The sequence below is a fragment of the Felis catus genome, chromosome C2 (genome assembly GCF_018350175.1).
Source record: "Felis catus isolate Fca126 chromosome C2, F.catus_Fca126_mat1.0, whole genome shotgun sequence".
Taxonomy (NCBI): Eukaryota; Metazoa; Chordata; class Mammalia; order Carnivora; family Felidae; genus Felis; species Felis catus.
In genome coordinates, this window is record NC_058376.1 from 147,581,504 (window position 1) to 147,599,173 (window position 17,670).

The 17,670-nt window shown below is 47.1% G+C and overlaps 1 protein-coding gene across 1 annotated transcript in view; it reads left to right on the forward strand.

The window, feature by feature from the left end:
- Positions 1-17,670, forward strand: part of GPD1L (glycerol-3-phosphate dehydrogenase 1 like) — a 57,746-nt gene that overhangs the window by 6,876 nt on the left and 33,200 nt on the right. The window contains exons 2-4 of the mRNA XM_023260649.2: positions 6,399-6,576; positions 14,824-14,964; positions 16,507-16,645. Coding sequence (XP_023116417.1) covers positions 6,399-6,576; positions 14,824-14,964; positions 16,507-16,645 — 458 coding nt within the window. The remainder of the gene's footprint in view (positions 1-6,398; positions 6,577-14,823; positions 14,965-16,506; positions 16,646-17,670) is intronic.

The following is a 17,670-nucleotide window of genomic DNA, read 5'->3' on the forward strand; positions in this document are numbered from 1 at the left end:
TCTACCTTAAGCTTTTTCTTCGGCCCTTTTGAATTTTGATAGATGGAAAGGCTTTTTTCATGTTTCCCCCCTCCTTTTCTTTGTGAAGTTGTTCACATTGATCTTTTTCCCTCTGTGGTTTCTTCCTTTGATTTTAAGCTTAGAAAGCTTCCCTATCCAGAGATCAAATGAACATTCACCAAGTTGAATCAGTTTTTAAAATACTTCATTTTTCACATTTGCATCTAATACTCTGGCATTTGATTGTACTTTAAAAAGCCCTTGAACGCAAAGAATTACACAAAATGTTAACAGTAGTTCTCCCTGGGTGGTGAGATTATTCATAATTGTCTTTTCATCTTTCATGTATTGCTTTTATGAGTATAAAAGCAGATATTATTTAAAACAAAATTGACCACCCTTTTCTGTTGGTTCCATAGTTAGGATCAGCTCTAGAAGAGACTGGGGCATGGAATGTGGAAAATCTGGCTGAACACTTGTTAATTCTTCTCGCTGGGCCTCAGTTTCCTTAGTAACAAAAAGGAGGGACTGGAGGGCCCTTTCTGGCCAAGAAGGATTTTGCACTCTGTGAAGAATTCTGTCAAGTTTGCTCCTAACTTGATAGGTGGCCATTCCTTGGCTGATGGAGCACATCCCCAGCCTGCTGAAAATACTCAGCTCTTTAGAGAAGAAGGGGCCAGAAGGCAAGAGAGTGAATGCCAAGGGGTCAGGTGGGCATGCCAAGCTGGAGGTTAGGACCTCCAGCAGGTGGGTGTCTATCCAGCTGGGACCCAGGGAGGGAGAGCAGAGTGTTGAAGACATGGCCTGGAGCGTGACTCTTGGTCTACCTGGGTGGTCTCTGGGCTTCGGTTTCTTCATGTAAAAAATGGGGATAATAACAGATGGATACTGTAATATATGTATTACATATACTATGTAATAATCATTATATATGATGATAATATCAACTTCCTCAAAGGGTTGCTGAGGAATGAAACATAATATGGGTAAGATGTTTAAAGTAGTGCTTTGGTGGTAATCTTATTGCAGTATATAAATGTATCAAATCAACAAGTTATACCTCTTAAACTTACACAATGTTACATGTCAATGATATTTCAATAAAAACGGCAACAAAAACCAGTGCCTGACATCTGGTAGGCCTACCCCTTTCTGGGCTGGCCCCCACCCCTGCCCTCTGCACCTTCTCCTCCCTCCCCTGCAATGCCATCCTCTCCCTCCCTTTCTCCCCCACCGGCTCCTCCCCTGTCTCTCCTTTTCCTTCCTTGACCTCTCCCCTTCCCCCTCTCCCGCTCTTTCCTCCTCCCCCCTCCCCCTCCTGTCCCTACTAGTGTTGGTTCCAGGTAAAAGCAGAAGATAATCTCTGGGCCCCACCTGTTCCTGCACCTTTGCTCCAGGGCCTGGAAGGCTCCGCACCTCCCCAAGGTGAAGCCCTCTCCCCGCCGTGCTTCCTCCCAGCTCTCCCTGACCTCTCTGATGTGTCACCGCGTCATCTGCTTAGCCGCTTTGGTCACCATGGCACAGTTACTCTTCTTCGTGCGCGTGCCGCAGCGACGCCAGTTTCCATTCACCACTCTCCAAACTCCATGAGGGTGCGGACTCGCCTAGCAGTGTCTACACTTGTTAGGTGTGCACCATGCATTTTCAACAAAGGATGGCTCTGCACCAAGGCAGATATAAAGTGGCGGAAGGCGCGGGCTTTGGAGACAGATCTGGATCAGAACTGCTGGCTCTAGATGGGCAGCATAACCTTTGGGTAACTTACCGTCTGATCCTCAGCTTATTCACCTGTGAAGTTAAAGGGGATAATGAGGACCTCTCTTGGGGCTGCAGTAAAGATTAAAGGGAGATCTTAAGTCCCAGTAGGTAGCTGGCACTGGAACATCCCTCGGCATGCGTGTCCCTTCTAAGCTCATTTGCATAGCATTGTAGAAGTTGCAAATCAGTCTCCGTGATTTCTTTCTTTCTCTCTCTCTCTCTTTCTTTCTTTCTTTCTTTCTTTCTTTCTTTCTTTCTTTCTTTCTTTCTTTCTTTCTTTCTCTTTCTTTCTTTCTTTCTTTCTTTCTTTCTTTCTCTTCTTTTCTTTCCTTTTTTCTGTTTATTTTTGAGAGTGGGGGAGGGACAGAGAGAGGAGACACAGAATCTGAAGCAGGCTCCAGGCTCCGAGCTGTCAGCATAGAGCCCGACGTGGGGCTCAAATTCCGTGAACTACGAGATCATGAGTTGAGCTGAAGTCGGTGGCTTAACTGACTGAGCCACCCAGGCGCCGCTAGTCCACACAGTTTCTCGGGAAATGTGATTTTATACATCTAGGTAAAGACTCAGGACCGGCCGCAGGCAGACCTGAGTGCCTCTTCCAGTTCTGCCAGTACCTGGTTGCATGATAGAAGGTCAGAGTGACTCCGACCCTCCCTGTCTTAATCTTCAAGGTGAAAAGTTTGGACAGGATTAAACTTCTATCTTGCAGGCTCCACCCTTACGGCTTTGGCTCTGCTTCACCCCTGCGTTATTTGCTTATTACACTTTGTTTAAAAGTTGACTTTAAAGGAAAACTTTCTATCACTACTGTAAATATCACATGTAGGAGGTGACAACAACCAGTAGAACGAAAACAGAACAGCGTTACAGATTTCTTGCCAAATGCTACTTGCCCCCTGCCAAGGCTCAGAGGCTGAGGCACTTGGCGACTTTGTGAAGAAGGGAAACTAGCACATGCTAGAGAGGTGGGGACAACACAGCAGCACTTAAATGAGACATTCTACACTCTCTCAGAGGGCCATAGGAGTTGAAAGGGCACAAGTGAGTCAGTGTCCTTTGGTGGCGTGTGTGGGAGTAGCACTCAGCCAGCCGGGGGTACACCTGTTCCTCACCTGGGAAAACACTGGACGCAGTCATAGACCCGGAAAGGACCTGAAAGGTCGCTGTCCCACCTGTCGTTTTGGAGATGAATGAGCCGGGCCAGGTGTGGAAATGGCTGCCTGCGCCCTTGACCCCTGCAGTGTGAGATCCGTGCCTGGCTATGCTTCTGCAGTGGCACAACACTGAAACATGGAGAGCTCTGCCAGTGTGGCCGGGGAAGCCCCGCTCCAGCCACGAGCAAGCCACGTACGAACTGCCTTCGTGGACTATAGCCAGTACCTTTGGTTTAAGCTCAGTTCTAGTATCTGTGAGTGTTTTTGGACCGGCTCTCTGCAGGCCAGTCCCCTTTTTGTTTGTTGTTTTTGTTTTTTGTGTGGTTTGTTGTGTGTGTTTTTTTAGAACAGGGTACATCACTTGCAATAGCCTCCAGTCCCTTCCAAACACTCAGGTTCCTCCAGAGCACTTCGTTTGCTCTATTTGATCCTGTTCCTTCATGTTGGTGAGAAGTAGGGGGCGCCTGGGTGGCTCAGTCGGTTAAGCCTGTGACTCGACTTCTGCTCAGGTCATGATCTCACGATTCGTGGGTTCAAGCCCTGCGTCAGCCTCTGTGCTGACGGTGCAGAGCCTGCTTGGGCTTCTGTCTCTGCCCCTCCCCTGCTCATTCTCTCTCTCTCTCTCTCTCATTCTCTCTCTCTCTCTCTCTCTCTCTTCTGAAACAAATAAACATTAAAAAAAAAAAAGCAATAATACCTATGGAATGAACACAGCTAGTATCCTTTCAGAGTCACAAAGGAGTTTGGGGTGTAGATTATACATACTTCCTTTTTTAAAAAAACAGCTTTTTTGAAGTGTAATTGATACATAAAAATCACTGGAAATATTGTGTGCAGTTTGATGGGTTTGGAGATATGGACATACTTGTGGAACCACCACAAATCAAGGTGATAAGTATCTTGGATAAAAATGAAAATTACAAAACAGAAAATAAAAACAAATGATAAACATTTATTTCCTAAAATAAAAAGCTTCTGACTGCCCCCTTTCCACATTTTTGGTGGTGAGAACACTCAGTATGATGTCAGCTGAGGGTTCGTCATATATGGCTTTTGTTATGTCAAGGCGGATTATACTTTTGGTGGTTTTATAAACAATACTGAAGAGAGGTGGACAGCAGGGGCACCTGGGTGGCTCAGTCAGTTAAGCTTCTGACTTAAGCACAGGTCATGATCTCATGGTTCATGAGTTTGAGCCCCATGTCGGGTTCTGTGCTGACAGCTCAGCCTGGAGCCTGCTTCAGATTCTGTCTGTCTGTCTGTCTCTCTCTCTGCCCCTCCCCTGCTTGCACTCTGTCTCTCAAAAATGAATAAATGTTAAAAAGAAAAGAAAGCTGGACAGCAAACAAAATATTTGGTTCAATGTGGAGATTTTACCAGATTATAAAAGAGCTTAAAACAATAAAATACCGTGTTTTAAGTACTGATCTTAAAAACAAAAGCAGATTATTGTGTAAATTAATCAGAAAGAATAAGACGAGGCCTTACAGACACCAGAATGTTTCTGTTCTTCTCCTTGCTACATTTGTCCTTGAATTAAACTCCATGCTTCTTCCCACGATCCCGATCACCTTCCCTTTCCTAAGATAAATGGATAAACCAAGCTAGTTGTTCTCAACTTTGGCTGTAAATTAGATTACCTGGGAGCTTTAGAAATCCGGAGTCCCGGGCCACACCCCAGACCAATGAAACCTGTACTTCCGGAGTCAGATCAGGCCTCAGTAGTTTTTAAAGCTCCACAGGGACTGATGGGGCCGCCAGCCTGGAGAACTGCTGCTCTGCACCACAGGCCCCGGACTTTGGTGCTGCCCTCCCTCACAAAAGAAATCAAAGCTCTGTACCTTTACCTGTGAAATTCTTACTCGAAGCCAGCAGGACAGTTTGTTAGCTAAATACCTATTAATTCGATTCTCCTGACGCTTTGTAGAAGAGAGGCCAAGATGCTCCCCACGATCACTGTCACCCTAATGCTAATCTGGGAAACAGCTGCTCATGAACTCCCGTGGCGGTCACAGCTCAGGCTCACAGAGGCGTTCCTGGGCACAAGGTCACAGAGAGCAAGTGTGATTCTGGGCAAGTGAGCAAACTGACACGGGGCATTGGGCACGAGGAATCCAAATGTAGTAAATCCGGCAGGAAAATAAGCCAGAACCTCTAGATCCCTCCGTGTGATCTTACTGGAATACATTTGCTCCTGTCTTTACAAACTCCTCTTGGGGAAACCAAGCACCTGCAGCCAAGGGCAAACCTGTAGCATCTGCTGAAATGAGTTACTTCCGGAAATTCAGATGACTGTTGCAACTGTTAAGCACTAAGCCCATCGGACCGTGTCTGTACATCCTTTGGGGTTCGTGGGTGCTGAAAATGACATGACAAAAATAAGTAGGGAAACTCCAGTTACATTACACGCGAGGTCATCCAGGGATCTTGTTCTGCCTCCCCCCTGGTCTCACCAATAACCTCATCCAATCACCCGTGCACTCATTCATCCCCGTTATCACATATTTACTGGGCGCCTACTGTGTATAACACATTGGGCTAGATGCCAGTGATTCAGAGAAAAGGTGATGTGTTCTCTGCTCTCAAAAGCTTACCACCCACTCAGAGACGTGAACGAGGTAGAAGGACTTGCTTCCCGCACCAGGAAAGTGACTTTCTCCATTCATAGTCATCCCGGCCGAATCAGCCGCCCGTGGCCCACTGTGCACTCAGCGTCATGAGATGGGCACAGAGAAGCCTAGGCTGACCAGGAACAGAGCTGCTGCGTTGGCCACCAGCCCCAGACCCGTGTCCCTTGTCCAGACGACCCGTGTCAACTAGTTGGAGTGCCTTCTCTTCCCTTGTGGCAAAGCCTGTGGGATGCCAATTAGTTACCAGAATGTGCTTGGGGAACAGAGATGCAGGATAACCGGGAGTTTGTTGGGAGAGAGGCCGGCTGGGTGGGCGTCTGCTGGGGGGACCGAATACCCAGGCATCTGAGCCTCGCGCCCTTTCCCTGCTCCTTTTCTGGAGGTCACTCAGGTCCTTGTCTTTCCATTACGACTGTAACTTAGGCCTTCGCACCTCACCACTACGGTAGCTACATTTTAATCTCAGGATGGATGTGAAACAGAGCCTGGTTGCCTCGGAGGCTTGGGGTACACTCCAGGTTTTATTTTTATGTCGTCTTCTAGGTGGGTTTCTCTTCTGCCTGTGATACTGTCTTCTAAGATAGGCTGATGCTCACTAGTTTCAAGGGGTGCTGTTTTTGACCTTGTACCAAATGCTGGGGGCTTTTCTGATCACGGGCGGTGGGGAGGGTGTTCCTTCCAGGTGAAAACAACTACGCTTCCAATGGCTTGTGGCTGATAGGACATCACCTGTTAAGTTATAAACCCAGTGCTTGAATCAGAGTCAGAACAGGATTCTTCTCAATTATAATTGAATGCTTTTTCTCTTCTGCCCAAGTGAGTTTAATTTCTTTCTTCTTCACTGTTTCTTTTGTAGGGGTTCAGCTGTTGCAAAAATAATTGGTAATAATGTCAAGAAACTGAAGAAGTTTGCCTCCACAGTCAAGATGTGGGTCTTTGAAGAAACCGTTAATGGGAGAAAACTGACAGACATTATAAATAATGACCACGAAAATGTGAAATATCTCCCAGGACACAAGCTGCCAGAAAATGTGGTAAGACTTTGGGATAGATAGATAGTGCTTTGGGTCGATTCTGAAAGTTACGCTTGGCTGAGTTCGCACTTGGGGCTTGGGGGAGTGGGAAAACTATTTCCTCCCTTCCTCCTTTGTTCTTTCTACCACCAGCTTCTTGGCTTGGTCAGTTTTGGTTTGCCTGACTCTGAAGATGGGCTTTCTATTCGTTTGCTAAGGCTGCCGTAAGAAAGTACAATAGGAAAGGTGGCTTAAACAACAGAAATTTATTTCCTCACAGTTCTCGAGGGTTCAAGTCCAAGATGAGGGTGTCGCCAGGCTGGTTTCTTTTGAGGCTCTCTTTGACTTGGAGATGGCCGCCTTCTTCCCGCACCTTCACATGGCCTTCCTTCTGTGTGTCTGTGTCCTAACCTCCCCTTCTTACGAGGACACCAGTCATGTTGTATTAGGGCCCACTCTAGTGAACTCATCTTAATGTAATCACCTCTGCAATGACTCTGTCTTTAAATATAGTCATATTCCGAGCTACTAAGGTTAGTAATTCAACATACGACTTTTGGGGGGAGGGGACACAGTTCAGCCCATCGCGGGCTACTCTCTTGGCATTCAAAGTGTCGGTCCCATCAAAGATGGAACGAACTAACAACCTTTGCCTTCTGCCACTTGTGATGCCCCTGTCCTGATATTCCCTTTCTAAGCACATAGACTTGAGTCTACTTGTGAGGACCGCTAATGCAACGGTCTGTAATTAAAATCAGGGTCAAGGCCTAAATTACAGACGGAGATTGGAGAAAATAGAAAATTGTAAGACTGACAGTTTAAAATTCAGGCTTATTAGGCTGAGAGGGAAAAATACAGGTTAATTGCCTGGCCTCATTCCAGGGACTTGGAGGAAATGGGGGGAGGAAGAAATGAGCAAGAGGAACAAAAAGCGTGCACTGTGCTGCTAGCCTGAGATGCGTGGAATCTGTGAACTTCTGTTGCCAGATTCGCCCCTTGGTGGTTTTCTGCAGTAGTCTGAAAAGCAGACCATTGTGACTGCCCGATTCCTATCTGCCTGATTCTCCGGTTAACCTGAAAAACTCTGCTTTGTTAATGAAATACTCATCCCTATGTATACTTATCAACATTTATGCGCATGTACAGCTCTTGCAAAGCACAGTGACAGTTGTCAGAGACAGGAAGGGGCAGAAGATGACCGACCAACCACCAACCGCAGCTTTCCTCAAGGAGCCCAGCAGGGGGACAGATTTGTAAACTGATACATGCCAGGAAGTTTGGAGATGCAAAGACCTTGCTCACTAAAGATTGTTGTTTGGCCTGTTTTTTTTTTTTTTTTTCCCAAATGTTTATTTATTTTGAGAGAGAGAGAGAGAGAGAGTGCAGGAGCTCAAGCATGAGTTGGGGAGGGGCAGAGAAAGAAGGGGGAGAGAGAGAGAGAGAGAGAGAGCGCGAGCGAGAGAGAGCACGCACGCCAACCAGGCTCTGGGCTATTAGCGCAGAGCCCGAAGTGGGGCTCCATCTCAGGAACCGTGAGATCATGACCTGAGCCGAAATCAAGACTCAGATGCTTAACCCACCGAGCCACCCAGGCACCCTTGATGTTTGGCTTTTGGTTACAGGGTACCCTGCTATTAAGCACTGTGCTAAGTAGTTTATATATCCTGTCTCATTTAATGCTCTCAGTAACCCTCTTAGGTTGATACTATCAGTTTTCCTATTAGAACGATGGTGTTGATTTTATGGCGGAAGAGACTGAGGCTCAGAGAACTTAATGAACCTGCCCAGGGTCACATGGCTAGAGGCTAGGGTTTGATTCCTGGTGGACGCATCCTGTTGGATCCATTGTCTTTTGGACAATGAGAACTTTCTGCTCCGTATCACTACGCTGGGGCCGGGCAGTTATTAGTGTTGTTGGCAGGGAGAGAAAGGATCCCTATGGTTCTGAGCTCAGAAGTTAAGTTGTCCAAATATCCGAGGGGAGGAACAAAGGGAGCCTCTGTTCCTACTGCCGTGAAAGGCCTCTGAGGTCATCTCTGACCCATGCTTGGAGGAGGAAATTCCCGAGTTTCATTTCTCATTCTTGTCAGATCGATGGTTCCTTCCCTTCTGTAAACTACATGCTTTATTAGTACGTTCCGTCCACTGTGCTTTGTGCCAGGCCCGTATGTACCTGTTCACTCCTGAGTGCATGAACCTGACTTTCTAGTTTTCTGTTTTTCCGCAGTTCCTGGTGCAGTGCTCAAGGAGTGCTGGGGAGGGGAACCTGCCAAGTAGGTCTGTGAAGCTGAAGCCCTTACCTGGGAGCATGGGAGCCAGGAGGGAGGAGGAGGGGAAAGAAGTAACCTAGAGGAGTCAACAGCCTTTGCCACTCAGAGCCCGACCCCCACACTGACTGACTCCACCACCCACCCATGTGCCTGTGTGTGGACAGAGGGAGGAAAGGAAGTACCAGCTGCTCCCAGGACTCTGTTGATATCTGAAGCCCTGTAAGTTCGTGAAAGTGAATGTATCCGTTCTCTGGTTCGGACATTGGCATGGTTTCCAGCGCTTTGCTGTCATGGCCCGCGTTCGTAGGGGTGGCGTCGCAGGGTCACTGGGAACACACAACTATAATTTCACCACATCACACCACTGGTTTCCAAAGTAGTTGTACCAGTCTGGACTCCCCCCAGCATGTTTGAGGATTCACATTTTAAAAGAATTTTTGTTTATTTATTTTGAGAGAGAGCGTGTGTGAGTGCAAGCGGGGGGGGGGCAGAGAGAGAGGGAGACACAGAATCCGAAGCAGCCTCCAGGCTCTGAGCTGTCAGCACAGAGCCCGACGAAGGGCTCCAACCCATAAACTGTGAGATCATGACCTGAGCTGAAGTCAGACGCTTAACCTCCTGAGCCACCCGGGTGCCCCTCATACATCTGCAGTTTTGACAAGTTCCCAGGCGGTGGTGATCTGTTGCTTCAGGAACCACCCTTTGGGCACCACCAGCCTACATAAGAAGTTCATATTTACTGGTGTAGTATTGGGGAATCCAGGCGGTTAACAGCTGTGTTTCTCTAGAAGCAACCTTACTTACCAGCAGTGGCATATTTATGTAACACTCTTCAGATAAGGTTGTCTGTATCTGAGGATCATTTTTCTGAATGTAGAGCCAAGGACGTAAATTTCACTTACGATCTTGGCCAAAATGCAGATTAGAAGAACAAGAGGGAACCATAATATTTTTGAACCTCTGCTGTGTGCCAGCTGCGACTTTGCTATGTGTGTTACTCACATGCTGTTGTGTTTAACCTAAATACTCGCTCCCTCAAGAATGTAGGTGGGTTCCCTGTGGGTGTCCAGTTAGCTGACCAGAGATCAAGCTAGGCCAGGGTGTCCATATACTTACAGTGATAACTAATCCGGGAGGATACAAGAGAACCTTTAGGCTTCTCCACATACATTTTACCAGCTCAGTCTTAAATGATTATATATATATAATGATATGATATGAGATATATATATGTGTGTGTGTGTGTGTGTGTGTATAAAAGCTTGGACCAAGAGCCCTGGATCCCTGAAAGTCTGAACATTAAGTGGACCAACCATGATGCCTTGGTTCTGATTTGATTATTTTTCCTCCTTACCTAGGTAAGGCAAGCCCTTTTGTTCTGAGTTGTCTTTCTGAATGTATTTCAGGATCTTTAATGGTGGACACCCTCGGAAAGATTTTGACAGAAAGCCTGTGAACTAGGTCAGCATTTCTAAAAGTGTCTTGATTTTGTTGAGAGTAAAAGATAGGCAAAGTCTTAGCTAAAGGTTTTATTCTGCAAGAAGGTATTCCAGTTACTGGGCTAGTTGAGGAGAGCTCTTTTTTTTTTTTCCCCCAATATATGAAATTTATTGTCAAATTGGTTTCCATATAACACCCAGTGCTCATCCCAAAGAGGAGAGCTCTTTTGATACTGTGCACGAGGAATAGTGTTCTGTGAATGGACCATGTGAACCATACAAATATAACTCGTATTACACATTGCTTCTGTGGGCTAAACCCTCAGCACTCCACCAAGGAGAGTGGACTGTCTGTACGTGCTAAGTGAGCCCCCAGTCCCATTGCTCTAGAAACCCATCGCATTCCCAGCCAACTACAAGTTGTTTGATTTATTCAAGAAGGAAATGTAAGAGACAGAAAGAAATCCAGACCAGCTGGCAGCTTCCTTGCATGTCTTTTAACAAGAGACACAGGGATGGGTGGAGTCCTTAAAAGGTAAGAATTTGGAGCATCTGGGTGGCTCAGTGGGTTGAGCATCCGACTCTTGATTTTGGGTCAGGTCGCGATCCCAGGATTGTGGGATCAAGCCCTGCATCGGGCTCTGCGCTGAGTGTGGAGCCTGCTTAACATTCTCTCTTTCTTGAGCCTAAATGTCCATCAACTGATGAACGGATAAAGAAATTGTGGTTTATATACACAATGGAGTACTACGTGGCAAGGAGAAAGAATGAAATATGGCCCTTTGTAGCAACGTGGATGGAACTGGAGAGTGTGATGCTAAGTGAAATAATAAGCCATACAGAGAAAGACAGATACCATATGTTTTCACTCTTATGTGGATCCTGAGAAACTTAACAGAAACCCATGGGGGAGGGGAAGGAAAAAAAAAAGAGGTTAGAGTGGAAGAGAGCCAAAGCATAAGAGAGTCTTAAAAACTGAGAACAGGGGCGCCTGGGTGGCGTAGTCGGTTAAGCGTCCGACTTCAGCCAGGTCACGATCTCGCGGTCCGTGAGTTCGAGCCCCGCGTCGGGCTCTGGGCTGATGGCTCGGAGCCTGGAGCCTGTTTCCGATCCTGTGTCTCCCTCTCTCTCTGCCCCTCCCCCGTTCATGCTCTGTCTCTCTCTGTCCCAAAAATAAATAAACGTTGAAAAAAAAATTAAAAAAAAAAACAAAACTGAGAACAAACTGAGGGTGGATGGGGGGTGGGAGGGAGGGGAGGGTGGGTGATGGGTATTGAGGAGGGCACCTTTTGGGATGAGCACTGGGTGTTGTATGGAAACCAATTTGACAATAAACTTCATATATTGAAAAAATTAATTAATTAATTAAGAAAAAAAAAAGATTCTCTCTTTCTTGGGGCACCTGGGTGGCTCAGTCAGTTGAGTGTCTGACGTCAGCTCAGGTCATGATCTCACAGCTTGTGAGTTCGAGCCCTGTGTGGGGCTGTGCTGACAGCTGGGGGCCTGGAGCCTGCTTTGGATTCCGTGTCTCCCTCTCTCTCTGCCCCTACCCTTCTCGTGCTCTATCTCTGTCTCTCTCTCTAAGATAAATAAACGTTAAAAAAAAAAAAAAAGATTCTCTCTCTCTCTCTCTCTCTCTCTCTCTCTCTCTTTCTCCCTCTGCCCTTCTCTCCTACTCTCTCTCTCTCTCTCTCTAAAATTAAAAAAGAAATAAGGTAAGAATTTGTGGGGAGCAGGTAGATTTTTTTTTTTTTTAAAGCGGGTAGATTTTTTTTTTTAATTTTTTTTTTCAACGTTTTTTATTTTATTTTTGGGACAGAGAGAGACAGAGCATGAATGGGGGAGGGGCAGAGAGAGAGGGAGACACAGAATCGGAAACAAGCTCCAGGCTCCGAGCCATCAGCCCAGAGCCTGACGCGGGGCTCGAACTCACGGACCGCGAGATCGTGACCTGGCTGAGGTCGGACGCTTAACCGACTGCGCCACCCAGGCACCCCTAAAGCGGGTAGATTTTTTGATAAACAATCTCTTTCATATCATTTTGAAGTGCTGTCATTTATATTACTTAATTTGAAAGGTCTCTGTGAAGTATCTGGGTAGGAAAAGTGATTTTTATACCCCTTCGTATATGGGGTGGTTAAGGTCAGTGAAGATACGTCACTTGTCCAAGGTCACACAGTTGATCATTTGCAGATATGGGACTCAAATGTACATCTTTTCCATATTTTCTCTTTGGTTCTGGTCTTTTCCATTTCACCATGTTGGAAAATGCCCTGAAAAGGCAGACACGGAGGTGTGTGCACATGTATGCATGTGCATGTGTGTGTGTATGTTGATATGGATGGGGAAGAGGAGGATCAATAGGTCTAGAGAAGAAAAAAGATTTTAACTAAAATTCAGGCTGCCAGGCGCTGTATGAGGGTGTACAGATTGAAAACCCCCTCCTAAGAAAGGCCGGCAACCCTAGGTGGAGTGAAGGAGCAGAGTTTTTACAAAGTCTGGGAGGGCACTGGGTGGGACCACAGGCAAATAAATGTAAGAGCATAAACTGCTTTGTCAGTCAAGGACAAAGCAGCTGGGAATTGGCATTCGGAGGCTAATGGGATTGATCAAGAAATTGCTCTTTTGGAGGAGGTAGAATCTCCAAATGCAAGGGAACTTGGTCTTTGGCCTGTGTAATTGCAGGGGCTGCTGGGAAATGTAGTCTCTAGCGGGGTGACTAGTGACCAGCTTCCAGCTCTGTGATTATGGAGGAAGGCAAGAAGGAATTTTGGTGAGGAGCTGGCGGTCTCCATCACAACGCCCAGACTAGATTTCCCAGGAGGCTTAGCCATCCCGAATGACGCTCCTGTGGCCCATAGCACGTCCTCAGAGAAGAATCTTCCTCCAGTCGCTTCGTTTGGGGAACCAGCAATGCTTAATGGGAGTATCAGTTACAGTCTGGTTCAGGTACATGTGACAGAAGACCTATCATAGCAGTGACCTAAGGAAAGTAAATACTTGCTTTTTCCCGTCTCGTGTAAGAGATGTTTATCGTATTAGTGACGTGTTAATGGTGTCAGGGATTCTTGTGATCCTCCTGTTCTGCCATCGCAGCATTTGGTTTCTTCCTCGTTGTCCAGCCATCTCTTCACGTTCCCCCCTGACAACAGGGATTTCCCAGAAGTCACAGCGCTTCCACTGACACCCCGTTGGTCAGAACCTAATCACACGGGGCACCTAGCTGCAAGGGAAGCTGAGGAATGTAACCTTTCTGGGCATTTATGAGCCTGGCTCCAAACTCAGGCTTCTTGTGCTGAGGAAGAAGGGGAGATCAGACATCAGGGAGCAGTAAGCAGTCTTCTGCTAGGGATCACGTGGCCCCACGTCCCCGCCGGTCGCCTTTACTTCCGCTCGAGTGTGTGTGTGCGCGTGCGCGGGCGCGTGCATGTGTGTTTCTCTGCCTGTGTCCGATTCTAAAATCCATCTTCATAGTCATCTGAAGGGAAGCAATCGCCATGATAGCTGACGGGGATGGAGTGGGTACCAAGCGCCAAACACGATCTAAACCACTTACTATTCACCACAGCACTCTCAAAGTGCCTCACCTAGGAGACGTTGGTGCGGGACTGTTTATAGAGCTATGGTCAGGGTCGAGGAAACCAAAAGGTCTTGCTGGAGCGCTCAGAGTTTAGCAACAGCAGGCAGTCATAACCACCTGTGAAAGGGCGAGGGGGCAGAGCGGTCTCACCAAACCAGCCTGGCCAGAGCTTAGGGACATGGAAGAGGGACTGCCTGCCAGGAGGCTTAACTAGAATGAAGCCAGGGCAGGAGTAGCCCCGGGAGGCTGATAAATAACCCTGACCTGTCTCTCCTCCCAACCTTAGATCTCCTGACGGTGCCCCACTTTGGCTGAGGCCAAGTGGAAGGCAGAGAGCAAGGGCCTCCAGGGAAAACAGTCCACAGAAAGCAGCCTCCTGGGGTGGGGGTGGGGTGCCTGGGTGGCTCAGTCGGTCGAGCCTCTGATTCTCGATTTCGGCTCAGGTCGTGATCCGAGGGCTGTGGGATTGAGCCCCAGGTTGAGCTCCCCACTGAGCGTGGAGCCTGCTTGGGATTCTCTCTCTCTCTCTCTCTCTCTCTCTCTCTCTCTCTCTCTCTCTCTCTCTCCCTCCCTCCCTCCCTCCCTATTCCCCTCCCCTGTTCATGCCCTCTCTCTTTGAAATTAAAAAAAAAAAAAAGCAGCCCCTTGGGGAACAGAGCAGGGCAAAGAAAGGCAGAAAATGGACTGGGGGAAGCAACACATACAGCATTATTATGACTCCCTTTTATAGGTAAGGAAATTGAGGCATGGAGAAGGTAAGTCACTTGCCCACCTGCTAAGCAACAGAGGGAGCACCCCCCCCCCCCAGCTTCAGATGCGTGTCCTGAAGGAGAAGGCAGAGCGCAGGCCCGCGTGCCTTTCCCATCTGTCTGCGCGGCTCTCTGCGCACAGTAGGCATCTGATAAACAGTCAGTGGATGAAATCATTGGGCGAGGCCTATTTTGGTGTGGGAGTAACTGTTTCTTCCTCACCGCTGCAGATTGCTGTCCCAAACCTCAGCGAGGCCGTGCAGGATGCAGACCTGCTGGTGTTTGTCATTCCCCACCAGTTCATTCACAGAATCTGTGATGAGATCACCGGGAGAGTGCCCAAGAAAGCCCTGGGAATCACCCTCATCAAGGTAAGGTGCCTCTGACCCCAGGCAGGGAAGCGGGGCGGGGGGCGGGGCGGGAAGCGGGCCGGATGTCCAGTTACAGGGGAATTTCACATCCTCTCACGTCCATCTGTTGGAAATAGGATCTGAAAGGGAGGTTATGGCAGTTTTTTGTTTTCTTGTGTTTTTGTTTTAAAGATGCCTGGAAGGGAATCATTAACACATCCCAGGAGGCTAGCTGAGCTCAGCGTTGGGGATGGGGGGGGGGGGCGCTCTCGATCACAGCGGGTTTTAGCGGTGGCAGTGATGTGAGGGTGGGCTCCTCCTGATGAACCTTCCTGTCCAGGACATGGGTCTCTGCTGTGTTCTAGAAATCACTGGTGGTTTGTGTTGCTGGGAAATTAATCCTCATTTGTTTCCACTCCTGGATATATTCCCCAAAGAAGGAGTTTTTAACTAGAAGTCCACAAACCACCCCCAGAGGTCCACAGACAGAATTCATGTGGGGAGAGAAATTACGTTTTTATTCATTTTAACCTGTGACTAAAATGGGCATTTCTTTTGGTTTTGAATGCCAGCCACAAAGCCAGGTTTTCGGTCACAGTGGCATTAAGCAGTGCCTGTGGCCCTGCTCTCAGTAGAGGTCACGGGTATTTTCCTACCACTGTACAATGGCTTGAGCTATCTCCAGGTGTCATTTATGCTGATCACTACCTTGAAATTACGGTAATTGTTAAACCTGCCGCATCATCTTTCTAATTGCATTAATAAAATAGCATGTATATTACTTTGTCACAAATTTGGTTTTGTTTTTTTAGCACTTTGATAACTAAATTTCAACGTAATTGGCTTCCTGGGTAATCTCCTGCATTTTGCTTTATGCATATCAGATTCTGAGAATGAGTCCATAAAACGATGCGGGGGCCACATGGTAAAAAGGTTAGGAACCTCTAGAGAGACTGTGTTTTAGAGGGGTTCGTGGATGAATGTTCATGAAAGCAAACTGGAATAACTCACACGTCCGTCATCAATAGAATGGATAAATGAATAGCGGTAATACTACATGGTGGTAAATGGGAACAAACCAGAGCATTCATGTAACCACATGGATGAATCTCTAAACTAATAATGTAGCACCAAAGAGCCCATCACAGACCAAAGGTACAATTGCACTTACAGCCTTTCAAAAGCAGGCATAATGGCCTCACATATTTAGGGATAGCTTTATGTGGCAGAATGGTCAAGAACAGAAGGGAGCAGAGTACACAGCCTTCAGGATAGTAGGGGTGAGGACCAGTAGTGAGAAGGAGGATGAACTTGGGAAGGGACACACAAGACTTCAGTGGTGTAGGTCATGTTCTGGGTGGTTACGTGTGTTTATTTTCTTTGCGTTTTATTGCTACTCTTTTAACACTGTATACATGGTGTGTATGTTACTCTTATAAGCGCTGTTTTTTTTCCACATCGCATACGCCATTGGTTGCCTGAATCTGTTACTTACAAAGTGACTGTGTCATGCCTCTTTCATTCGGTCGTTTGTTTTCCCCTAACTTGTTGGCATCCTTACAGGGCATAGACGAAGGTCCTGAGGGGCTGAAGCTCATCTCCGACATCATCCGGGAGAAGATGGGCATTGACGTCAGTGTGCTCATGGGAGCCAACATTGCCAGCGAGGTGGCTGCAGAGAAGTTCTGTGAGACCACCATCGGTGAGGTTGGCTGCAGGGCGGGGAGGGGCTGGGAGCCCAGACATTCGGTGTTTTAAAACATACATTTTCGATTTCTGTTATTTTTTGTAGCGGACTCTTCCTTGCCCCCATAACATTCCTGAAGTGAATATTCAGTGGGGTGGGGGTTTTATACAGGGAGGCCATTCTGGGGTACAAAAATGTTTCACCAGCCTCCAGAATGAAGGAAAGCCAGGAGACCGTTCTGACCTGCCATGATCCAAAAATGCAAAGTTGCTGACACAGACAAACAGGTGATTACATCCATGGTGGGGCTGTCCTGGCATTAGAAAACCCAGATTTTTTAAATTCACAAATGCCAGTATCTGGATCCTCATTGGATTCCAGTGCTCAGTTCAACAACCCATATACCCAAAATTGGAATGATAAAAATTGGTGGGGAGAATCCCTGTTTTCAGGTGAATAGTCCAAAGCTCAGTGAATAAGTTACCTGCCCCGTGGTCACATAACCAGTAGAGAACCCAGGCACGAATTTGGCCATCCTGTTTCCTAAAATAGAAAGCTCTTTCTACTCTTTCTACAACATTGGGGTTGTGAAGATTTTCACTTCTTTTAAAAAGGGCTTTGGAATTCTCAGGTGCCCACGTACCACATTAAAGGACTCGTAGAAAAGTAACAGCGCCAGATTTGCAGATGCCTTGCGCAAGTTTAAGCTTATCTACCACTCCAGAACTTAACTCAACCCTTGTCAGACATACTAGCAATGTGAATGATTTCTCCGTGCAGCTTTGTAAAAGGAAGCTCTGAGAGAGATCAGGCATGGGAAAAGATAGCCCCAGATTCTTTTTTTTCTTTAATATGAAATTTATTGTCAAATTGGTTTCCACACGACACCCAGTGCTCCTCCCAACAGGTGCCCTCCTCAATGCCCATCACCCCCCTCACCTCCCACCCCCCATCAACCCTCAACTTATTCTCAGTTTTTAAGAGTCTCTTATGGTTTGGCTCTCTCCCTCTCTAACTTTTTTTTTTTTTTCCTTTTCCTT